The 25,847-nt window shown below is 42.0% G+C and overlaps 2 protein-coding genes across 2 annotated transcripts; one reads left to right on the plus strand and one right to left on the minus strand.

The window, feature by feature from the left end:
• Positions 1–13,730: 13,730 nt before the first annotated feature.
• LOC308291066 (ras-related protein Rab-7L1-like) lies at positions 13,731–19,143 on the plus strand (the record flags this gene model as incomplete). The annotated part of the gene is made up of 5 exons (XM_080732979.1): positions 13,731–13,848; positions 14,545–14,616; positions 15,456–15,637; positions 17,263–17,384; positions 19,011–19,143. 5 exons carry the CDS (start codon positions 13,731–13,733, stop codon positions 19,141–19,143), a joined length of 627 nt encoding a protein of 208 aa, XP_080589105.1.
• A 5,090-nt stretch (positions 19,144–24,233) lies between these two features.
• Positions 24,234–24,944, minus strand: LOC308291067 (microfibril-associated glycoprotein 4-like; the record flags this gene model as incomplete). Its single annotated transcript, XM_080732980.1, has 1 exon — positions 24,234–24,944. The coding sequence occupies one exon, from the start codon at positions 24,942–24,944 to the stop codon at positions 24,234–24,236; it is 711 nt and encodes a 236-aa protein (XP_080589106.1).
• Between the last annotated feature and the right edge of the window lie 903 nt (positions 24,945–25,847).

Consider the following 25,847-nt stretch of genomic DNA (forward strand, 5'->3'; position numbering starts at 1 on the left):
AGCCTTTGAACACCTTGAACGACTTCACAATCTCACGGAGATTGTGTTTGTTGATTTTAGTGTGTGTTTAAAGAATGACGAATGTCATGAGGAAATACACACTGCTCTTGCTCAGCACAGCATCAGTTTTATTTAAACACTAACATTCGGTCCCCCTGGACCTTCACCAAGAGTGTTTTACAGAAATAATCCCATCATAATCTTATACATATACATATCACCCCTTCTGTGTGAAACACAGGTGTGAGACAATGATTGTCTCAATGATTGTCTGTGACGTGTGTTTATGGATGGTTTATGGATGTTTATGGAGCCAGTAGTCGCCGTTATTGACAGTTCTTCCTTCCAAGTGTTTACTTTTTGCAACTATGTCTAAAGATCTAAGCTAATCCCTAACCAAACTATGCCTAAACCCGGAGCTGAAATTTTGCGATCCCATAGTCGAAATATTGGCGCGTCCAAGATTCAGGCCGTCGAACAATTGAGACGTCGAAATAGCGAGATTTCCCCCCTTAATCCTAACCCTAACCTCAGTAAAACTATGCCGTATGCCTAAACCTAACCCTAACTTCAGTAAAACTATGCCTGCCAGGGAGCCAATAAGACACAGGTATGGCTGGTCTATCCTATAACGTAGGTGGAATCCATAATAACATGTCTGTGACCTGTCCTGTGTATGACTAACCACCCTAACCAGAACATTCCAGACATGAACATTACATAATGCACATTTTGGAATGATTTATGAAAGCTGCAAAGTGTGTCTTAGTCTTAGATGCACCACCTGTCCTAGACACTTAATTTAATTCAATCCCACACTTACTTACAACATAACATGCCATGGAATATCCTTATTCTTAAACGCCATTCCTTTGGGGAATGGCGTTTGTAAACTATAAATCCAATAAAATGTTACCACTATACTCTCTGGCAGAGTCACCTTTTAAATACCCTGGAACCTCATGGAGCTTTTGTGTTTTGATTGAAGACTTTATTAGAAGTTTGCATAGGAAAAGGTACAGTTTCATGACGGTACAGTTCACTGGTACAAGGTCTACTAAAAGGAGCTCCTAGAAAAGACTAAGCTTATTTCCACAGGAAACCATTTAAGTATCTCATATAACATTGAATGACAGACGAATAGAACACAGTACCATGCAGTAGATATGTAAAGAAAAGAAAATGAAAGAACAAAAAAGAAAAGAAAACAGTAAGTCTAACTCTAAACAAACAGTAAGTATATACAAAGAAGGGGCAGGGGAGGGTAGGGTGCATATTCTCTGTTTCAACTGGTGTGTGTGTAACACCATCTGCTGGTTGGAAAACTGATGGCACTTTGGGCACTGGTGACCTCCAACTATATTGTGTTCCCCATTTTCAGTTTTTATTATATTTTGACACTTGCTTTGGCTAACATGTTTTCTCATGCCAATAAAGCTCCTTTGAATTGAAATTGAATAGGTTTAATCCTAGGCTCATTCTATGGATTCAAGATTTTCTCAGATTTTCCCTAGAAAATCATTATTGTGAGCTTGTAGTCGTGAGCTTGTAGATCTATTTTAAAATGGCCAAAGTGTATTGGTCTGAAGTGTTTTTGAGCAGTGCTAACCGCTCCTACATCTGGCTTTGTATGTATGTACAGCATACATGGGCAACTGGCGGCCCGGGGGCCACATGCGGCCCCCACCTTCACGCAATGCGGCCCGCAGGTTAATACCAGAATACTGATATATTACTGATTTCAGCTGTTACAATTCCAAACATGACCTGCTTTAAATTCCTTCAGTCTATATTAGTAGCCAATTTAATGTCCAATTTATTTAGATTCATAAAGTTAACATGAGTATATAACTAAATGTGTTTGAAATTAAATCAAAATGTTACATTTTAGGATTCCAATTCAAAAGAAGCAAAAATAGACGATCTACAAGCTCAAATTTTGCACAAGCTTGAGGCGCAGCACAAAGTGATGCGCTGGTGAGCTTGTAGATGACCAACATATAAATGGTGAGTGGTTAAATGATTGCATTTTAGCTGGGCCAGAGTTGGTGAACTGAATAGAGGCTACAGTGTTCCAGGAGGTTGATTCGAAAGCAAGGTTAAACCCAAGGAAGGATAAAACAAAATGTAGTAAAAACTTAGTCTACAATATTTACTTCTGAGATGTAGCCTAGTGGAGGAGAAGTATGAATTAAAGTACTGAAAATGTGATTTATTAAAGTAAAAACACCTCAACATTCATTCATGTTTCTGTAAGTTGAATGACAACCAATGAAATGGACAATGGAACAAGCCTTTGTTTGTGGCACTGATGGCCTCTCGTCTTACCCCAGGTAAGAGTTTGTGAGGAGAAGCTACTTACAATGTAATTTACATAATACAGTACTTATGCCTCATTCACACTACAGATATATAGTTGAACGTTTTGCTTGGTAATTCAATGTAATCTCAATGGAAACCAGCTTTAAAGATGCAGGACACACAAAGAACGAAGCTTTGAAAGCTTTAAAGCTTTAGTTTCCATTGAGATTACATTGAATTACCAAGCTAAACGTTCAACTATATATCTGTAGTGTGTACACAGCTTTACTGCTCCTTAACTCTCAAATACCTGGAACGCGCCCGAGTCGCGTTAGATTTTAACCACTTCAACCATGATTTTATGCTTTAACTTTTGAAAAATAGCAGATATACAAGCTCACAGCGCGGCACCGAGTGCCGCGCTGCGAGCTTGTAGATCTGCTATTTTTGAAAAATCGTGAAAATTAGAATTTTGACCCGATTCTATAAGTGTCTTGAATCCTTCTAAGGTTTTTTGAAAAACCTATGTTTCTATGTGAGCAATCTGGCCAGCCATCGTCAAAGAAAAGGTCCTTTTCACTTAACTGGAGCTCAGTTAGTCTGTTCTTGAGAGACTACTATGTCAGTGGCTCTCAAACCTTTTCATGTGAAGGACCCCCAAAATGATATTTATTTGGCCACGGACCCCCATCTCAAAATATTTAGTTCCAGGGACCCCCCAGAAGCAAAATTTGAGTTACAAACGTTTGCTTTGAAAATACATAATACACTCAGAATATACACAGACACAGCCTATAGATACTGTGTATAGGTCATTACATTTTTCTCAAAAGGATTTTTGTTTTTACATTGTGAAATGATTTAAAAAAATGATTTAAAAAATGTTGGCAAAAAGAGAGGGAAAAAAAATGCTGACATTGACGTGACTCCTTTCTAAATAATAGGACTTGTTATTGCATTGGGTTCCGCCCTCTGTTCAACTCAGTGAGTTGAGAATGGAAACACTGCCCTCATGTGGATTCTTTCATATCACACTGTAACACTGTTAGTGAACAAAGACTCGTGGGAACGATTCCTGTCACAATATAGAGCCGTTTAACACTGTTACTGAACAAACACTCTATAGCAATGATTACTGTGACAACGTGGAGCAGTTTAACCCTGATAGTGAACACACATACTGTATATAGATGAGTGATTCCATTCCTACCTCGAGGCAGCAGCAGCAGTGCAACATGCATGTTGCTTCTCAATCTCCAACACAGACTGGTGCACTGCACTTCCTGGTGTGTCAGGTGAGTGACTGGGGGAGAATTCCTTGGCTACAGCGCCGTCTATGGATGGGGACCTACTGTACGGTTCTAGAGGCATGCAGTCTACCGCACTTCCAGGGGGTTGGGGGGGGGGGCTCGCAAGTCCGGCTTGGTGCCGTCCCCCCACCTCGGCGCCTGACTCTGGCTGGAGCTTTACAAAAAAAACAAACAAAAAAAAAAGCCAGCTGCTGAGCTGACCTGCGCAGCGTGCGTGCGTTCGTTCAGTGCAATGTGAATGCATGTGACTTAGGAAGATAGATAGATAGATACGTAATAAACATGATTTGGTACAAGCTCAACTAAAAGGAGATCCTAGTAATGTTTTTGGCTTATTTCCACAGGGAAGTCATTCACGAATGAACTAATTATTGATATAGGACTGTCATAGGTATACAGTGTCATTGACAGTACAGTTCACTGGTACAAGCTCAACTAAAAGGTGATCCTAGAAAAGACTAAGTCAGGGGGAAAAAAGGGGGAAACAATTTAAAAACTAAAACAATAAAAACAGCCGATCTACAAGGCTGCATGTGGGCTTGTGGATCAGCCGTTTTGGGTAAATGTGGGTTATTTATCTAATGCAGTATTGATCCCTTTATCGAGTGATTGATTGAAGACTTTATGACAAGTTTCATGACAGTACAGTTCACTGGTACAAGCTCAACTAAAAGGAGCTTTATTCATTTATTGAATGAATTATTTCCCTGTCTCCACACCAGGCCCAACTGCGCCGCCACTGACTGATAAATTGCGACCGTCAGGTCGCAGTTACTATCGAAACCTCGACCAGGTCTGTCTGTCCGTCACACTTTTGCCCTGCTCATATCTCCGCAAGCGCTGACCCGATCCGTGCCAAATTTTGCACAGACAGTCCTTGCCCTCCACCCATCGATTCTCACATGGCCCTCCTCTTCTAGCGCCACCATGAGGCCGAAACTCTTTCTGGACACTGCTCCTACAAATCTTGGCCTAAAATCACACAAATCGGTACACACTTGCTCTACACTCATGTCATCAACATGGATCTGTCCCATTTAGCGCCACCTTCAGGCCGATTTTTTAAAACCCATTTTTGGACACTACTCCTACAGATTTTGCCCTAAAATCACGCAAATCGCTACGCAGTCAGTATATATTAGGGAGTCTTACTGGTTTAATTATTTATTTATCTATTTATTTATTTACTTCCCGACTATGTTTCCGAGACTGATTATTTATTTATTTATTTCCCGACTGTTTCCGAGACTGATTATTTATGTAATTAATTATTTATTTATTTCCGCCCCTGGACTCCGCCCCCCCCCCCCCCAGGCGTCTGCCTATCGATCGGCTGGGCTTTAAAGAGCCATAACTCCGCTTTGCAGCGTGCTACCGTCTCCAAACTCGCTGTCTGGCTTCTCGTGTTACTGGTATTAAATAACACATACAAGCTCACGGAAGCTCCATCCAACTTCTGCGCAATGCATTATGGGATGTTTGAAAGTTGTGGATACTAGCAACAGAGTATTTATTTAAATAAATAAATAAATAAATAAATAAATAAATAATGAATGAACGAACACATGAATAAATAAAAAAAGAAATAAAAAAAGAAAGTGTGTGTGCATGCATGCATGCATGCATGCATGCATGCGTGCGTGCGTGCGTAATTACTGCCTCCTCGTTAAGAACCCCACACATTTAGGCAAATTCTTTCTTTCTTTCTTTCTTTCTTTCTTTCTTTCTTTCTTTCTTTCTTTCTTTCCTTCCTTCCTTCCTTCCTTCCTTCCTTCCTTCCTTCCTTCCTTCCTGTAAATGAGGCCGCATGACAAGCGTTCTCGTCACCGCGCTGACGTGCTAATTACACGCAAATACAAGGGGTGGAGTCGAACTTAACGAGTGGGCGTGGTTTCAACTACAAGCTCACAACGCGTCGCATCAAGACGCGTTGTGAGCTTGTAGATCTGCTATTAACGAGTGGGCGTGGTTTCAACAAGAGGGAGGAGTCTGACTTAACGAGTGGGCCTAATGTAATGAGTTTTGTGGGCGTCGCACGCATTAATTATGTAAATTAAGCCGACTTATGCAAATGGGGGGGGCAGGGCATGGTTTGGAAATGCGTGTGGGCGTGTGGGCGTGTGGGCGTGGTGCGTGCGTGCGTGCGTGCGTGCGTGCGTGCGTGTGTGCCTCAATTAATTAATTAATTCATTAATTAATTAATTAATTAATTAATTAATTGCCTCCTTGTTAAGAACCGCGTAAATTTAGGCAAATTCTTTCTTTCTTTCTTTCTTTCTTTCTTTCTTTCCTTCCTTCCTTCCTTCCTTCCTTCCTTCCTTCCTTCCTTCCTTCAATAAATAAATAAATAATTATGTTAATGAGGTTGGGGGCGTGGTCTGCGTTAATTATGTTAATGAGACTGCACAACATGCATTTGACGCGCGCGTCTTGTTGCTAATTACACACGAATGCAGGGGGCGGAGCTAATTAGCCTAATTATTCAAAGTGGGGGGCGTGGTCTGCATTAATTATGCAAATGAGGTTGGGGCGTGGTCTGCATTAATTATGTAAATGAGACTGCACAACATGCATTTGACGCGCGCGTCTTGTTGCTAATTACACGCGAATGCAGGGCGCTGAGCTAATTAGCGTAATTATTTAAATTGGGGGGCGTGGTCTGCATTAATTATGCAAATGAGGTTGGGGCGTGGTCTGCATTAATTATGTAAATGAGACTGCACAACATGCATTTGACGCGCGCGTCTTGTTGCTAATTACACGCGAATGCAGGGGGCGGAGCTAATTAGCGTAATTATTTAAATTGGGGGGCGTGGTCTGCATTAATTATGCAAATGAGGTTGGGGCGTGGTCTGCATTAATTATGTAAATGAGGCTGCATTAATTATGCTAATGAGGGTGTTAAGGTGGGTTTTCCAGCGCGTAAAAAATGCAGACGACCGTATGTAAATGAAGGGGAGGAGCTTAGTCGACGTATGAAAATTGGGAGCGGTGCATGGTTTGGAAATGTGTGTGGGTGTGGTTCGCATAAATTATGCTAATGAGGCTGTTAAGTGGCGTTTCCCAGCGCGTAAAAAATGCAGACGACCGTATGTAAATGAAGGGGAGGAGCTTAGTCGACGTATGCAAATTGGGGGCGGGGCATGGTTTGGAAATGCGTGTGGGCGTGGTTTGCATACATTATGCTCGCATACATTATGCTAATGAGGGCGTTAAGGTGGGTTTTCCAGCGCGTAAAAAATGCAGACGACCGTATGTAAATGAAGGGGAGGAGCTTAGTCGACATATGCAAATTGGGGGCGGGGCATGGTTTGGAAATGCGTGTGGGCGTGGTTTGCATACATTATGCTCGCATACATTATGCTAATGAGGGCGTTAAGGTGGGTTTTCCAGCGCGTAAAAAATGCAGACGACCGTATGTAAATGAAGGGGAGGAGCTTAGTCAACGTATGCAAATTGGGGGCGGGGCATGGTTTGGAAATGCGTGTGGGCGTGGTTTGCATACATTATGCTCGCATACATTATGCTAATGAGGGCGTTAAGGTGGGTTTTCCAGCGCGTAAAAAATGCAGACGACCGTATGTAAATGAAGGGGAGGAGCTTAGTCGACGTATGCAAATTGGGGGCGGGGCATGGTTTGGAAATGCGTGTGGGCGTGGTTTGCATACATTATGCTCGCATACATTATAATAATGAGGGCGTTAAGGTGGGTTTTCCAGCGCGTCAAAAATGCAGGCGGACGTATGTAAATGAAGGGGAGGAGCTTAGTCGACATATGCAAATTGGGGGCGGGGCGTGGTTTGGAAATGCGTGTGGGCGTGGTGCGCATACATTATGCTCGCATACATTATGCTAATGAGGGCGTTAAGGTGTGTTTTCCAGCACGTAAAAAAAGCAGACGACCGTATGTAAATGAAGGGGAGGAGCTTAGTCGACATATGCAAATTGGGGGCGGGGCATGGTTTGGAAATGCGTGTGGTCGTGGTTTGCATACATTATGCTCGCATACATTATGCTAATGAGGGCGTTAAGGTGGGTTTTCCAGCACGTAAAAAAAGCAGACGACCGTATGTAAATGAAGGGGAGGAGCTTAGTCGACATATGCAAATTGGGGTCGGGGCGTGGTTTGGAAATGCGTGTGGGCGTGGTGCGCATACATTATGCTCGCATACATTATGCTAATGAGGGCGTTAAGGTGGGTTTTCCAGCACGTAAAAAAAGCAGACGACCGTATGTAAATGAAGGGGAGGAGCTTAGTCGACTTAAAAAAATTGGGGGCGGTGCATGGTTTGGAAATGCGTGTGGGTGTGGTCCGCATAAATTATGCTAATGAGGCTGTTAAGTGGCGTTTCCCAGCGCGTAAAAAATGCAGGCGGCCGTATGTAAATGAAGGAGAGGAGCTTAGTCGACATATGCAAATTGGGGGCGGGGCGTGGTTTGGAAATGCGTGTGGGCGTGGTGCGCATACATTATGCTCGCATACATTATGCTAATGAGGGCGTTAAGGTAGGTTTCCCAGCGCATAAAAAAAGCAGACGACCGTATGTAAATGAAGGGGAGGAGCTTAGTCGTCTTAAAAAAATTGGGGGCGGTGCATGGTTTGGAAATGCGTGTGGGTGTGGTCCGCATAAATTATGCTAATGAGGCTGTTAAGTGGCGTTTCCCAGCGCGTAAAAAATGCAGGCGGACGTATGTAAATGAAGGGGAGGAGCTTAGTCGACATATGCAAATTGGGGGCGGGGCGTGGTTTGGAAATGCGTGTGGGCGTGGTGCGCATACATTATGCTCGCATACATTATGCTAATGAGGGCGTTAAGGTAGGTTTCCCAGATAAGCTTTCCCAGATAAGCTCTCAACGCCTCGCAGCGCGAGGCGTTGTGAGCTTGTAGATCTGCTATTTTTGGCTAAAGTTCTCAGAATATGACGCTAGGGCTCAAGTGGTTAATATAAAAAAGTAGTAGATTTTTGTTTTTACATTGTGAAATGATTTAAAAAAATGATTTAAAAAATGTTGGCAAAAAGAGAGGGAAAAAAAATGCTGACATTGACGTGACTCCTTTCTAAATAATAGGACTTGTTATTGCATTGGGTTCCGCCCTCTGTTCAACTCAGTGAGTTGAGAATGGAAACACTGCCCTCATGTGGATTCTTTCATATCACACTGTAACACTGTTAGTGAACAAAGACTCGTGGGAACGATTCCTGTCACAATATAGAGCCGTTTAACACTGTTACTGAACAAACACTCTATAGCAATGATTACTGTGACAACGTGGAGCAGTTTAACCCTGATAGTGAACACACATACTGTATATAGATGAGTGATTCCATTCCTACCTCGAGGCAGCAGCAGCAGTGCAACATGCATGTTGCTTCTCAATCTCCAACACAGACTGGTGCACTGCACTTCCTGGTGTGTCAGGTGAGTGACTGGGGGAGAATTCCTTGGCTACAGCGCCGTCTATGGATGGGGACCTACTGTACGGTTCTAGAGGCATGCAGTCTACCGCACTTCCAGAAACTCTTTCTGGACACTGCTCCTACAAATCTTGGCCTAAAATCACACAAATCGGTACACACTTGCTCTACACTCATGTCATCAACATGGATCTGTCCCATTTAGCGCCACCTTCAGGCCGATTTTTTAAAACCCATTTTTGGACACTACTCCTACAGATTTTGCCCTAAAATCACGCAAATCGCTACGCAGTCAGTATATATTAGGGAGTCTTACTGGTTTAATTATTTATTTATCTATTTATTTATTTACTTCCCGACTATGTTTCCGAGACTGATTATTTATTTATTTATTTCCCGACTGTTTCCGAGACTGATTATTTATGTAATTAATTATTTATTTATTTCCGCCCCTGGACTCCGCCCCCCCCCCCAGGCGTCTGCCTATCGATCGGCTGGGCTTTAAAGAGCCATAACTCCGCTTTGCAGCGTGCTACCGTCTCCAAACTCGCTGTCTGGCTTCTCGTGTTACTGGTATTAAATAACACATACAAGCTCACGGAAGCTCCATCCAACTTCTGCGCAATGCATTATGGGATGTTTGAAAGTTGTGGATACTAGCAACAGAGTATTTATTTAAATAAATAAATAAATAAATAAATAAATAAATAAATAATGAATGAACGAACACATGAATAAATAAATAAATAAAAAAATAAATAAAAAAAGAAAGTGTGTGTGCATGCATGCATGCATGCATGCATGCATGCGTGCGTGCGTGCGTAATTACTGCCTCCTCGTTAAGAACCCCACACATTTAGGCAAATTCTTTCTTTCTTTCTTTCTTTCTTTCTTTCTTTCTTTCTTTCCTTCCTTCCTTCCTTCCTTCCTTCCTTCCTTCCTGTAAATGAGGCCGCATGACAAGCGTTCTCGTCACCGCGCTGACGTGCTAATTACACGCAAATACAAGGGGTGGAGTCGAACTTAACGAGTGGGCGTGGTTTCAACTACAAGCTCACAACGCGTCGCATCAAGACGCGTTGTGAGCTTGTAGATCTGCTATTAACGAGTGGGCGTGGTTTCAACAAGAGGGAGGAGTCTGACTTAACGAGTGGGCCTAATGTAATGAGTTTTGTGGGCGTCGCACGCATTAATTATGTAAATTAAGCCGACTTATGCAAATGGGGGGGGCAGGGCATGGTTTGGAAATGCGTGTGGGCGTGTGGGCGTGTGGGCGTGGTGCGTGCGTGCGTGCGTGCGTGCGTGCGTGCGTGCGTGCGTGTGTGCCTCAATTAATTAATTAATTCATTAATTAATTAATTAATTAATTAATTAATTGCCTCCTTGTTAAGAACCGCGTAAATTTAGGCAAATTCTTTCTTTCTTTCTTTCTTTCTTTCTTTCTTTCTTTCCTTCCTTCCTTCCTTCCTTCCTTCCTTCCTTCAATAAATAAATAAATAATTATGTTAATGAGGTTGGGGGCGTGGTCTGCGTTAATTATGTTAATGAGACTGCACAACATGCATTTGACGCGCGCGTCTTGTTGCTAATTACACACGAATGCAGGGGGCGGAGCTAATTAGCCTAATTATTCAAAGTGGGGGGCGTGGTCTGCATTAATTATGCAAATGAGGTTGGGGCGTGGCCTGCATTAATTATGTAAATGAGACTGCACAACATGCATTTGACGCGCGCGTCTTGTTGCTAATTACACGCGAATGCAGGGCGCGGAGCTAATTAGCGTAATTATTTAAATTGGGGGGCGTGGTCTGCATTAATTATGCAAATGAGGTTGGGGCGTGGTCTGCATTAATTATGTAAATGAGACTGCACAACATGCATTTGACGCGCGCGTCTTGTTGCTAATTACACGCGAATGCAGGGGGCGGAGCTAATTAGCGTAATTATTTAAATTGGGGGGCGTGGTCTGCATTAATTATGCAAATGAGGTTGGGGCGTGGTCTGCATTAATTATGTAAATGAGGCTGCATTAATTATGCTAATGAGGGTGTTAAGGTGGGTTTTCCAGCGCGTAAAAAATGCAGACGACCGTATGTAAATGAAGGGGAGGAGCTTAGTCGACGTATGAAAATTGGGGGCGGTGCATGGTTTGGAAATGTGTGTGGGTGTGGTTCGCATAAATTATGCTAATGAGGCTGTTAAGTGGCGTTTCCCAGCGCGTAAAAAATGCAGACGACCGTATGTAAATGAAGGGGAGGAGCTTAGTCGACGTATGCAAATTGGGGGCGGGGCATGGTTTGGAAATGCGTGTGGGCGTGGTTTGCATACATTATGCTCGCATACATTATGCTAATGAGGGCGTTAAGGTGGGTTTTCCAGCGCGTAAAAAATGCAGACGACCGTATGTAAATGAAGGGGAGGAGCTTAGTCGACATATGCAAATTGGGGGCGGGGCATGGTTTGGAAATGCGTGTGGGCGTGGTTTGCATACATTATGCTCGCATACATTATGCTAATGAGGGCGTTAAGGTGGGTTTTCCAGCGCGTAAAAAATGCAGACGACCGTATGTAAATGAAGGGGAGGAGCTTAGTCAACGTATGCAAATTGGGGGCGGGGCATGGTTTGGAAATGCGTGTGGGCGTGGTTTGCATACATTATGCTCGCATACATTATGCTAATGAGGGCGTTAAGGTGGGTTTTCCAGCGCGTAAAAAATGCAGACGACCGTATGTAAATGAAGGGGAGGAGCTTAGTCGACGTATGCAAATTGGGGGCGGGGCATGGTTTGGAAATGCGTGTGGGCGTGGTTTGCATACATTATGCTCGCATACATTATGCTAATGAGGGCGTTAAGGTGGGTTTTCCAGCGCGTCAAAAATGCAGGCGGACGTATGTAAATGAAGGGGAGGAGCTTAGTCGACATATGCAAATTGGGGGCGGGGCGTGGTTTGGAAATGCGTGTGGGCGTGGTGCGCATACATTATGCTCGCATACATTATGCTAATGAGGGCGTTAAGGTGGGTTTTCCAGCACGTAAAAAAAGCAGACGACCGTATGTAAATGAAGGGGAGGAGCTTAGTCGACATATGCAAATTGGGGGCGGGGCATGGTTTGGAAATGCGTGTGGTCGTGGTTTGCATACATTATGCTCGCAGACATTATGCTAATGAGGGCGTTAAGGTGGGTTTTCCAGCACGTAAAAAAAGCAGACGACCGTATGTAAATGAAGGGGAGGAGCTTAGTCGACATATGCAAATTGGGGGCGGGGCGTGGTTTGGAAATGCGTGTGGGCGTGGTGCGCATACATTATGCTCGCATACATTATGCTAATGAGGGCGTTAAGGTGGGTTTTCCAGCACGTAAAAAAAGCAGACGACCGTATGTAAATGAAGGGGAGGAGCTTAGTCGACTTAAAAAAATTGGGGGCGGTGCATGGTTTGGAAATGCGTGTGGGTGTGGTCCGCATAAATTATGCTAATGAGGCTGTTAAGTGGCGTTTCCCAGCGCGTAAAAAATGCAGGCGGCCGTATGTAAATGAAGGGGAGGAGCTTAGTCGACATATGCAAATTGGGGGCGGGGCGTGGTTTGGAAATGCGTGTGGGCGTGGTGCGCATACATTATGCTCGCATACATTATGCTAATGAGGGCGTTAAGGTAGCTTTCCCAGCGCATAAAAAAAGCAGACGACCGTATGTAAATGAAGGGGAGGAGCTTAGTCGTCTTAAAAAAATTGGGGGCGGTGCATGGTTTGGAAATGCGTGTGGGTGTGGTCCGCATAAATTATGCTAATGAGGCTGTTAAGTGGCGTTTCCCAGCGCGTAAAAAATGCAGGCGGACGTATGTAAATGAAGGGGAGGAGCTTAGTCGACATATGCAAATTGGGGGCGGGGCGTGGTTTGGAAATGCGTGTGTGCGTGGTGCGCATACATTATGCTCGCATACATTATGCTAATGAGGGCGTTAAGGTAGGTTTCCCAGATAAGCTTTCCCAGATAAGCTCTCAACGCCTCGCAGCGCGAGGCGTTGTGAGCTTGTAGATCTGCTATTTTTGGCTAAAGTTCTCAGAATATGACGCTAGGGCTCAAGTGGTTAATATAAAAAAGTAGTAGAAAAGAAAAAACTATCACACAAAGATTTGGGGGACCCCCTGCAGTAACTCTGAGGACCCCCTAGGGGTCCCGGACCCCCTGTTGAAGACCCCTGCTATAATGGAAATGTTTTTTATTATGGAAAGTTCTGTGTTAATCTTTTGCAGTTGAAAAGGGCCTGCTTGGCAGCTGCGTCCACAAAGCAAATCTGGCAGCAGCAGAGCACCACTTAAGCCAAGCAGCCAAAGCGATTATTCTGAACGTAAAGACATTATTTTAGACTTTTAGGATGGCGAAAGAGATACACTGGGCTTGAGTTAGGGCAGGGTAGTACTTGGGGTACAACACTTGGGGTCAGGCAAGAAAAACAGCTGATAAGGTCAGCCAGAGATTTCAGTAATAGCTTCCTTGTTTAAACGAAAGGAAAAACAAACTTTGCCGCAGGCTACTGTGAAGAACTGACATGCACTGTACAGTGCATCACACGTTGTGGCTTTTGAATCTTGAACATGAGGCTTTGCAAGCATCGTCGTTGATGTCTTCCGTCTAAATTGGAGGAACCCTTTCTCTATGCTGTTGTGTTCAACCGCGTTGAGCTGAGTGGGAGAGAGTATGATGGAGCACCAGTTCAAAATACTGATCATAGGAGATGGAAACGTTGGGAAATCCTCCTTTGTGCACCGCTTTGTCAACGGAGAGTTCAACAAGAATTACAAGATGACAATGGGAGGTAATATACTTTGTATAGCCTATCAGTAAAGACTACGTTTGCTGCTATGAAGCTTCTCTGGTGTATGTGTATAAACGTTTATTTGCAGCAATATTACATTGAAGATTCATTTATGTATCTAAAACCTTTAGGCCTACTGTACGTTGAGTGCAAACCGTGTTGTGTTCCCACGGACAAACAAATCAATGCTCATACACGGTCACTCCATACTCATAAACAGCATATATACTGTAGGTATGTATATCGTCGTTGACACGTGGAAACCTTGTATGTCCAAAACCGTTCACTTTGTATTTATCATTTAAAAAATGAACTAAACTAGTGAAAACAGCCGATCTACAAGCACACAACGCCTCGCGGTGCGAGGCGTTGTGTGCTTGTAGATCGGCTGTTTTCACTACTTTTGTGCGACGGCCTTGTGTGATGAAGCAGGGCTAAGTTACTTTACGAAAAAACGAACACATTTGAAACTTGGAGATACGAGTACATATCTACACATTAGGTCACTTGTTGGAGCACTGAGGCACCGCTCAAAGATAGTTGCACTAACGAGTGTAGGAAATGACAGCGCGACAGGTTAATAGATTACAAACATAAGATACAAATTAATAAAATAAAGAAAACCTAAAAGCAATGATTACAGTCATTAAGATGGGCAATTAAACCCTCTAACTCTCAATCTCTCTCTCTCTCTAGCGGAGTTTACTATGAAGTTGCTGCTCTGGACAGACACAGAGAAAGTCAGACTGCAGCTTTGGGACATTGCAGGTACATGATTGATTGATTGATTGATTGATTGATTGATTGATTATTTTATTAGACAAAAAATGTAGAATAGTACAAGTATAGTCAATACAATTGAAATGTAGTACAGTACAAGTACAGTTAAACACCCTGCCTAAAAGGATCATCCCAAATAAGACTTTTTACGGCCTTTTTTATGTTGGAAGCCCTCAGTATTTAATTCATGACTACTAGGTTCTAGGGCATTAACGACTTGTGATTTTTGCAAGTCGACTCGACTCGGTAGAAAGTTGAGTTGAAGTCGACTTTATCGTTTGATGACGTCATCACATTACACGCAACCCCCCAATTATTTTGGGGGGTCCCCAGATGATTAACTTAATGTGCAACATTGTTTTATAGAGGGTATCTTCACATTTCTAAAGTGACAATTTAAGGCCTTTTTAATACCTCTAAAATGACAAATTAAACATTGTCCAAATTGTCAAATATATAGAGGCAGAAATTGTGAAAATAGCCGATCTACATGCTCACAACGCCGTGAGCATGTAGATCTGCTATTTTCACAATAGAACCATGTTATACCAAATGTAATGTAGCACTGTAATATTGGATCATTCTGTCCTTGACAATAAGCAATCCTACTGTTTGAATGCTGTACAGACGCACACATGGAGCAAAAATAATGATAGAAAAAATACAAAGGATTTTTTTTTTCAACTTCGACATTACACAATGTCGACTAATGAACTAATGAATGTCGTAATGAAGTCGACTTGTGGACTTTTTGGTTAATGCCCCACTAGGTTCTCTGTGTGCATCCATGTGTGTCTATACAGTATAACTGTGTTGCGTCTCCTCAGGTCAGGAGCGTTTCATCTCTATGAACAGGATCTATTATAAAGGAGCTTCAGGTTGTGTGGTGATGTTCGACGTCAGCAACTCAGCCAGCTTCCAAAGCTGCCGCCACTGGAAACAGGACCTGGACGACAAGAGCATGTTGTCCAATGGGCAGCCTCTCCCCTGCATCCTGCTGGCCAATAAGGTGAATGAAGTCATGTGGCGTCAGTTCAGCAAAAGCTAGGGTATGGCAAAGATGGGAGTCCTCATGGAAAAGAGGCATTACATTTTGTAACAACGCTTCTATTGTGAAATAGCAGATCTACATGCTCACAACGCCTTGCGCGGCATGTTAGTAAACGTGCCACAATTAACAATAATGCATTGCACCTGTGCAGCTGACCCGCGGAACCTGGGAATATACCATTCTGTCAAGATGGGGAGAATACAAGTGTGGAGAATCTAATTATAATACCTTGTTTAAAGGTGTATTCAGTGATAATGAAAGTGGCTGGGGGTCATCTTGTCCCTTACTGGCCTTACAGCGTGAAAATGTTTAGTTTTTTATAGATTTTGACACCATTATAACGTTCTCGTTTTGATCATTAGACCCAATCACTGAATATCGGTAGGCCTACGTCTCTAGCTTCAGGATATGTATGATACTGATTTACTACGAGACTGTGGCATTTTATGAGTTCAGTAGTTTACAATCTAGGCATTTAGCAGACGTTCTTAATTCAGAGCGACTGTGGTTCTCAAAACTTTTATTTTGACCATCATAACTAAACATCATAACATAACAACAGCCATACTCTACCCTGATTGGTCGAGGACTGGCTGGCCACCTCTGAAAACCAAATCTAGCTATGCTCGTAACACGGGCCATGGTGGAAGTCCTTATGGTCAGCACACATTCTAGTGAGGAGAATGAATGGAAAATGTACAAATTATATTATTATTTGAATGAAGTACAATGACTGAATATACCTTTAAGTGACCATTTTGTTACATTTTGCATTTGTAGTTATTTTACTGTAATTTAACAACATAATAACCAGCACAGATAGACAAAGAGACATTCATGGATTTATATTTATTTATAACTTTTATTTCCCCCCCCCCCTCCCCCTGGACCCAGGGTATGGCAGCTGCATACCCCTGCCATACCCAATTGACGCCCCTGAATGAAGCTACGCTAGAACAGACAGGGGTGTCGCACCAAATTCTGGGCCTTGAGTACAAGAATTCACTGCGGGCTCCCCATGAATGTTCTTCATAGGGGGAGAGGGTTTAACCCATTTAGACTGGGAACACATTATTACGCATTCTTTTCTGCTTTAACTATTGAAAAATAGCAGATATACAAGCTCACAAGCTTGAAAAATCGTGAACATTTAACCCTAACCCTAACCCTGAAAAATCTATGTTTCTATGTCGTGCTCAAACATTTTCATGTGAAGGACCCCAAAATAACCCCATCTCAAAATGTTTTGTTCCAGGGACCCCCCAGAAGCAAAATTTGAGTTACAAATGTTCAATATTCAAACAAATACATATATTCAAAGATTTGCACACATTTTCACGACTTTTCAAAAATAGCAGATCCACAAGCTCGCAGCACGGCACTCGGTGCCATGCTGTGAGCTTGTATATCTGCTATTTTTCAATAGCTAAAGGATAGAATAATGAAGGCCCCTCCACCTTGGGCCCTAGTAACTCAGTCCCACTTCCCCCCACCCCTTGTGACGCCCCTGAGAACAGAACATTTAAAGTATTTGGTAAAGTACCGGTCTCTCATTCCCTCCTCCTGTTTCTCTGTCTCTCCAGTGTGACCTGACGGAGCGGGTGGTGTCGGTGGAGAGCATACAGAGGTTCAGTCAGGACTGTGGCTTCACATGCTGGATGGACACTTCAGTTAAAGACAACAGGAACGTCAACGAGGCCATGAGGTATACGGTAGAGGGAACACAGTGCAGCATACTTCCTGATAATGCATGATACTAAAAGGAACCTCCAAAATGTCTTTGTATTGACAAAAAAGTCAACCTCCAAAATGTCTTTGTATTAACAAAAAAGTTGATAAGTCGACCCAGTCGACTTCATTACACAAGTCGACTCCCACCAGAGAAAGTCGAAAGTCGAAGTTGAAAAAAAATAATAATACAGATCTACATGACTTCATTACACAAGTCGACTCCCACCAGAGAAAGTCGAAAGTCGAAGTTGAAAAAATAAAATAATACAGATCTACATGTTCACAACGCCTCGCGAGGCGTTGTGAGCATGTAGTTCTGCTATTTTCACAATTTCTGCCTCTATCCACCTCTTTCCGCAGGAATTTACTGGAGAATTTTTTGCACCACACTTCCGGTTAACAGCAGACATACAAGCTCACGTCGCGTCGCAGATGCAACCGCTGTGAGCTTGTAGATCACACTCGGCTGCGACGCCGGAAGCTCCGTCCAACTTCTGCGCCATGCACTATGGGATGTTGGAAACTTGTGGATACATTTGACAATTTGGACAATGTTTAATTTGCCATTTTAGAGGTATTAAAAAGTCCTTAAATTGGCACTTTAGAAATGTGTAGATACCCTCTACAACTACACACTAAAACTTTATGTTGGTTTGTTTACAGTTGAGTGAGAAAACAATGTTGCACATTAAGTTAATCATCTGGGGACCCCCAAAATGATTGGTGGGGGGGGGGGGGGGGGGGGGGGGGTCATGTGTGATGTGATGACGTCATCAAACGATAAAGTCGACTTCAACTCAACTTTTTACTGAGTCGAGTCGACTTGCAAAAATCACAAGTCATTAATGCCCTAGTATCTATTAATGACTCCCCCCCTGAAGCCTTGAATTCATGGATGATTTTTGTTTTTGCCTGATTCCTTCATGGTGAATGATGTTTAGTTTAGTTTATTTCAGTCATTCTTGTGGCATCATACAATTTTTTTTTTTTAATTAAGTGTGCCTGCCATGCAATGGCAAAACACTTATTGTAATCCGCCATACTTAAGTAAGTAATGTCGCCACAAAATTTCGGCACGTAATAAGTGCCGCAAGTGCCGTACGACCCATAGGGGGCACCACAAACGCGCAAAACGTAACCGTTTCATGCCAAAACGTGTTTTTCAGGGGACTTAGCGAGCTGCAGGCACACTTAAAATTTCTTAGAAATTTTCTTTTCTAGTTTCTTTTATAGTGAATACAAACAAAATTTAGTCTACAAAATAAAGCCACATTTCTGACCAAAAAGGCATAGGCTGAAGCAATGCTTATTATGCCTACCCTTTTAGAAAAACAGATTTGAGATGGAAATTTCAAAAATGAAGAGAAATGAAGAGAAATGAAGAGAAAAAGACAAGAAAAAAAAAGAAAAAGAAGGAAAAAAAAGAAATAGAGAAAAGGAAGCAAGGATCAAGACACTTTGTCTGAAAATGTGACAAAGGCACAAATTGTCCATGAATTCACGGCTTCACAGTATAATGGGTAAATTTTCATGGGGGTGAAGTATCCCTTTAATGGTATGTATTGTCTCTTGCACTAACCTGTACACCTTGGCGTTTCAGACGCTTGGTGGAGGAGATTCTGTCTGCTCAGTCCATTGTGAGCCCGGCGCCACCACCAGACAGCATGGGTTTTCAGTTGGACTCGGTTGAGCTCAACGGTTCAGTGGACACTGCAGGTTGCTGCACAGGCTAGCGCCTTTGAACACCTTGAGCGACTTCACAATCTCACAGAGATTGTGTTTGTTGATTTTAGCGTGTGTTTAAAGAATGACAAATGGCATGAGGAAATACACACTGCTCTTGCTCAGCACAGCATCAGTTCTATTTAAAGGTGTAGTTCACCCCCAAAATGACTTTTTTTCTATTGATTAGTCACGCCATGGAGACTAGAGTTCAATAATAGTTTTAGTTTTTTTGTCGCATTCCTAAGACAAAAATGTGATAACAATAAATTTACCCCCATTCGTTCCGGATGTGGACCCGTTTCGAAACGGGTTCCTATATCCGGAATCAATGGGGGTAAATTTACTCGAATCAAATTTTTGTCTTAAGAATGCGACAAAAACCAAAAAATATTATTGAACTCTACTCTCCATGGCATGAGTAATCAATAGAAAAAAAGTCATTTTGGGGGTGAACTACTCCTTTAAACGCTAACATTCGTCCCTCTGGACCTTCACCAAGACAGTGGCGTCAGTTCAGAAAAAGCTAAGGTATGGTGGAGTGCGTGCAAGAGACACCAGTCATGTTTTCATACCTTAGCAACAGGCATGATACATTTATTTTAAGAAGTACATTTAATTTTTTCCCCTAGTTTCTACGATTTCTTGGGCTGGACACATGGCAGCCTGGAACGGTTGTTCAAGTGCCGCTAAACTTGGCATGTTACTGTAATAAATGTGCCACAATTAACAATAATGCATTGCACCTGTGCAGCTGACCTGCGGAACCTGGGAATATACCATCTTGTCAAGATGGGGAGAATACAAGTGTGGAGAATATAATTATAATACCTTGTTAAAGGCATTTTGTTGACTTTTGCATTTGTAGTTATTTTACTGTAATTTAACAACATAATAACCAGCACAGATAGACAAAGAGACATTCATGGATTTATATTTAAAAGTAACTTTTATTTTTCCCCCCTGGACCCAGGGTATGGCAGCTGCATACCCCTTGGAGCAGAGTGTGCGGGTTTCTCTTCAATCAAAGCTGCATACCCCTGCCATACCCAATGGACACCCCTGCACCAAGAGTGTCTTACAGAAATAATCACATCATGATCTTATACTGATACTCACCCCTTCTGTGTGAGACACAGGTGTGAGACAATGATTGTCTCAATGATTGTCTGTGACGTGTGTTTATGGATGGTTTATGGATGTTTATGGAGCCAGTAGTTGCCGTTATTGACAGTTCTTCCTTCCAAGCGTTTACTTTTTGCAACTATGCCTAAAGATCTAACCTAAACCCTAAACAAACTATGCCTAAACCCGGAGCTGAAATTTCGCGATTCCATAGTCGAAATATTGGCACGTCGAAGATTCAGACCGTCGAACAATTGAGACGTCGAAATGGCGAGATTTCCCCCCTTAATCTTAATCCTAATACTAACCTCAGTGAAACTATGCCGTATGCCTAAACCTAACCCTAACTTCAGTAAAACTATGCCTGCCAGGGAGCCAATCAGACACTGGTAAGACTGGACTATCCTATAACGTAGGTGGAATCCATAATAACATGTCTGTGACCTGTCCTGTGTATGACTATAACCACCCTAACCAGAACATTCCAGACATGAACATTACATAATGCACATTTTGGAATGATTTATGAAAGCTGCAAAAGTGTGTCTTATAGTCTTAGATGCACCACCTGTCCTAGACGCTTAATTTAATTTAATCCCACACTTACTTACAACATAACATGCTATGGAATATTCTTATTCTTAAACGCCATTCCTTTGGGGAATGGCGTTTGTAAACTATAAATCCAATAAAATGTTACCACTACTCTCTGGCAGAGTCACCTTTTAAATACCCTGGAACCTCATGGAGCTTTTGTGTTTTGATTGAAGACTTTATTAGAAGTTTGCATAGGAAAAGGTACAGTTTCATGACGGTACAGTTCACTGGTACAAGGTCTACTAAAAGGAGATCTTAGAAAAGACTAAGCTTATTTACACAGGAAACCATTTAAGTATCTCATATAACATTGAATGACAGACGAATAGAACACAGTACTATGCAGTAGATATGTAAAGAAAAGAAAATGAAAGAACAAAAAAGAAAAGAAAACAGTAAGTCTAACTCTAAACAAACAGTAAGTATATACAAAGAAGGGGCAGGGGAGGGTAGGGTGCTCATTCTCTGTTTCAACTGGTGTGTGGTTAACACCATCTGCTGGTTGGAAAACTGACTGGCACTTTGGGCACTGGTGACCTCCAACTGTATATTGTGTTCTCCATTTTCAACAGTTTTTATTATATTTGGACACTTGCTTTGGCAATGTAAACGTATGTTTTCTCATGCCAATAAAGCTCCTTTGAATTGAAATTGAATAGGTTTAATCCTAGGCTCATTCTATGGATTCAAGATTTTCTCCGATTTTCCCTAGAAAATCATTATTGTGAGCTTGTAGTTGTGAGCTTGTAGATCTATTTTAAAATGGCCAAAGTGTATTGGTCTGAAGTGTTTTTGAGCAGTGCTAACCGCTCCTACATCTGGCTTTGTATGTATGTACAGCATACATGGGCAACTGGCGGCCCGGGGGCCACATGCGGCCCCCACCTTCACGCAATGCGGCCCGCAGGTTAATACCAGAATACTGATATATTACTGATTTCAGCTGTTACAATTCCAAACATGACCTGCTTTAAATTCCTTCAGTCTATATTAGTAGCCAATTTAATGTCCAATTTATTTAGATTCATAAAGTTAACATGAGTATATAACTAAATGTGTTTGAAATTAAATCAAAATGTTACATTTTAGGATTCCAATTCAAAAGAAGCAAAAATAGACGATCTACAAGCTCAAATTTTGCACAAGCTTGAGGCGCAGCACAAAGTGATGCGCTGGTGAGCTTGTAGATGACCAACATATAAATGGTGAGTGGTTAAATGATTGCATTTTAGCTGGGCCAGAGTTGGTGAACTGAATAGAGGCTACAGTGTTCCAGGAGGTTGATTCGAAAGCAAGGTTAAACCCAAGGAAGGATAAAACAAAATGTAGTAAAAACTTAGTCTACAATATTTACTTCTGAGATGTAGCCTAGTGGAGGAGAAGTATGAATTAAAGTACTGAAAATGTGATTTATTAAAGTAAAAACACCTCAACATTCATTCATGTTTCTGTAAGTTGAATGACAACCAATGAAATGGACAATGGAACAAGCCTTTGTTTGTGTTCATGAAAGCGCCACAAGGTGGCACTGATGGCCTCTCGTCTTACCCCAGGTAAGAGTTTGTGAGGAGAAGCTACTTACAATGTAATTTACATAATACAGTACCACCCCTATGCAATATGAGGTGTTGTGAGCTTGCAGATTGACTGTTTTTCCCCCCCGAAAATGTGTACATAGTAATTTTACTTTGGTACTTTATGTATATTTTGATGCCAATACTTGTAACAGAGTATTTTTATATTGTGGAATTACTACAAAAAAAAAGAAAGAAAAACTTCCACTACTGATTCATCTTTTGGGTGGAAACCTCATGTCCAAAACTGTCACTTTTCAAGATTCCCATTCAAAAGTAGCAGATCTACAAGCTCAAAACGTGTCGCTTCACGTCATGTTTGAAACTTGTGGATCTGGTGCTTTTGATGTGTGACTCTGAAGTATAATTCAGGAAGAGCTTTACTATACAAAGAGCACAAAAGAAGTTAGAATATGGAGTATAGAGTTTTCTGCCTGACAACAGTGATGTGATAGGTCAGTGTCTGCCATGACTGTTGAACAAGCACTGATCCTTCCTGTCACCAGACTGTCCTGATGACACACCATTATTATTCTGTCTATTTCACTGTTGTCAGGCAGACTCATATCTCCATTTTTTTCCCATTTTTTTCTTTTTTTAGGTTGTAAATCTGCTTTTGCTATTTTTGAATTTGAAACCTAAAGTAGTTTTGACTTATACAAAGCTTAATAATGTAGTATGACCAGCACTTATAATACTTCATAAACCTTGTTATGCATAATTATAAACATTCATAACAAGGGTTATGAAGCCTTATACTTCATTGTAAATGTGATTATAATGCATTATACACCCAACCTTTTAATAAAGGCTTAACAAATACACCTCTTTGCATGCATCTCTTTATTAATGACGGTGAAACAATATGTTTACAACATCTTGGATTATATATTTATTTAAGAGCCATAGAGAACAGGTCACCACTGTAATAACGTGTGATACAATACAGATATCAACTGTATGCATTTATTGAGTCCCAAAGAGAGAAAAGAATAAACATAAAAACCTTCAAACCATCAGAGTTGGACACAGTACACAACCCCAGTACTTGAGTAAGAGTACAGATACTCCTGGTAAAAATGTACTCCACTAAAAGTAAAAGTAGATCAGTAAAAATGTTAATCATGTAAGAGTAAAAAAACTGAACTTATTTTTACTCCTACACTCCCATACAAGATGTAACAATACAGAAACCTTGACTAATGATAGCTAGATTTTGTTTTATTTATATGTTTATTTGACAGGGGCAATACAAAAAACAACGTATCAAGTTGAAACCGTTGCATTATAGGGTTTATAGCCAAGGCTAATTTGCAACCCCAGTCCCTGGTTAGGCATCATATTTCTTTTGCATACTCGGACGTGTAAAAGGAAGGAAAACAAGGTGTCATGTAGTAGCCATGTCCGATTCTGCTTCGATAACCTCATGTCATCGGGAATAGTTTGAGAGCCCTCTGCCACTGACGAACGGAGGGGGAAGCCACAGACGAGGCTAGTGTGAGAGAGAGCAGATGCATGTGTGGCCAATTTTATTTTAGGGAAGAAACAAGAAAACAGACAACCTAAAAGTACCCTGTACTTTTCAGCCCTCCTTACTTAAAAAAGTAAAAATGTTGGCCTTGCAAATGTACTCAAGTAAGAGTCAAGTAAGAGTAATGAGTAAATAAAAGAAAATGTAGTACTCAAGTAGTACACATCCTCAGAATCTGTACTTAAGTACAGTACTCAAGTACATGCACTCAGCTACTGTCCAGTGTCCACCACCAGTGTGCAAATAATCTATGCGTGTGAACTTTAAAAAATATTTAAGCAACACGTCTAATCTTCATCGCTACAGCCTTCAGGGAGTAATTATGACCCTTCCAGTGGTACCAGATTACACCTTTTGCAGTATGAGCCGTCGGTCCCCAGAGGTAAAGACCATTGATGTTAGAATGGTGACCGCCCGAGAACCAATATGCACCATAATAAGTAAGTGCAGTGTTCTTGCCGGACCCGTCCTGATCTTTGTCAAAGGTTGAGAATTTCATTCCATTGTGATAGGTCAGAGAGTCTCCTGCTCCTCCATCAGTGAAGCCATCAACCTGCAGCCTGTAGCCATCAGCCTCAGAACCCACAGAGAAAGAGGAGTAAGAGGCAGACGCTGTGCTTCCCACAAAGTCTTCCATGTCCACCCTCAGCTGATACTTTTTGTCCTTGGTGAGGAGATGCATGTTGTCCAGACCCAGCCAGTACTCGCCTGATGCGTCTCCAAACCCAGCCTTGTACTGAGCCCAGGGTCTGTAGAAGTTCACAGTGCCATCCACTCTTCTCTGGATGACTGTCCACTTCCCTCCATCTGTGTCCATGTCACAGTAGACCTTGACTGGTGCAGTAGTGGGGTAGATGTCGTACACACCACTCTGTGTGGAGACGTTGTTGTAGATTTCCTCACAGTCCAGAGCCAGGTTGAGATCGCAGCGAGGAGCAGAGTGGACTGTTACAGCCAGCAACAGAACTGCAACAACAAGTATCATGTTGAAGTCTTTAAAGTTGCACATTGATGTTCTGATCAAATGCGTTCTGAGTGTGTTGAGTGTATGTTCAGCTCCAGTAGAAGGTTCAATGCAGCCTGAGATTGAGAATCTTCTTTTATAGTGGTTAAGAGGGGTTCTAATTTCATTCAAGCAAAGCCTCCACTAGTATTACAGTAAATATATCCTCCACAGGGCCGGATCTAGCCTTTAGCACTAGGTGGGGCAGGAAGAAATGATAGGGGGGGTCACCTCCAGCCCACGTGTGGGCGGGGAAAAACCCCTAAAACACCCGAAATGCATAGAAAACTATGCATTTTGGCATACTTATACCTGTAACACGTAAACAACAGGTCTTACACCTATATCTCTCTCTCTCTAATATCTTATCGGTTTATCTATCCATCTACCTAGTTGTAGCAGAACATTTCAAATAGTTTAATATTTTTGAAATTTTAGATTTTTGCATGCCATCATGTTTGGTGGGGCAGACAGGGAATTTAGGGGGGCATTGCCCCCCCTTGCCTATGCCTAGATCCGGCCCTGGATTATGATCAAATAAAAGAGAAGTACATTTTTGCACAAGTGGTTCATTGGATTACAACGCCCGTGGATATTAGTAGAGACCGTGGATGTCACAAAATGTGTTGAAATCGCTTTTTTAGAGCTCCCGTTTGTGTAATTAGCGAATTAGCTATTTACATGGGGTGTCCCATAGACAATGCTAACATGTTGTAAATGCTAGCGCGATGCTAACGGGAGCTCGCCCAAGGGGCAGATCCACTGTCTGTCTTGAGTTTATTTATTCACTCAAACTAAAATAGGAGAACTTTGAATTACATAGGGTTTTCATTGTGTAGGCTACTTTGCACTGGAAATGTTTATCAACAGAAAGTAATGCTCACC

Source organism: Nannobrachium achirus (genome assembly GCF_963921795.1).
Source record: "Nannobrachium achirus genome assembly, chromosome: 9".
In the NCBI taxonomy this organism is placed as follows: domain Eukaryota; kingdom Metazoa; phylum Chordata; class Actinopteri; order Myctophiformes; family Myctophidae; genus Nannobrachium; species Nannobrachium achirus.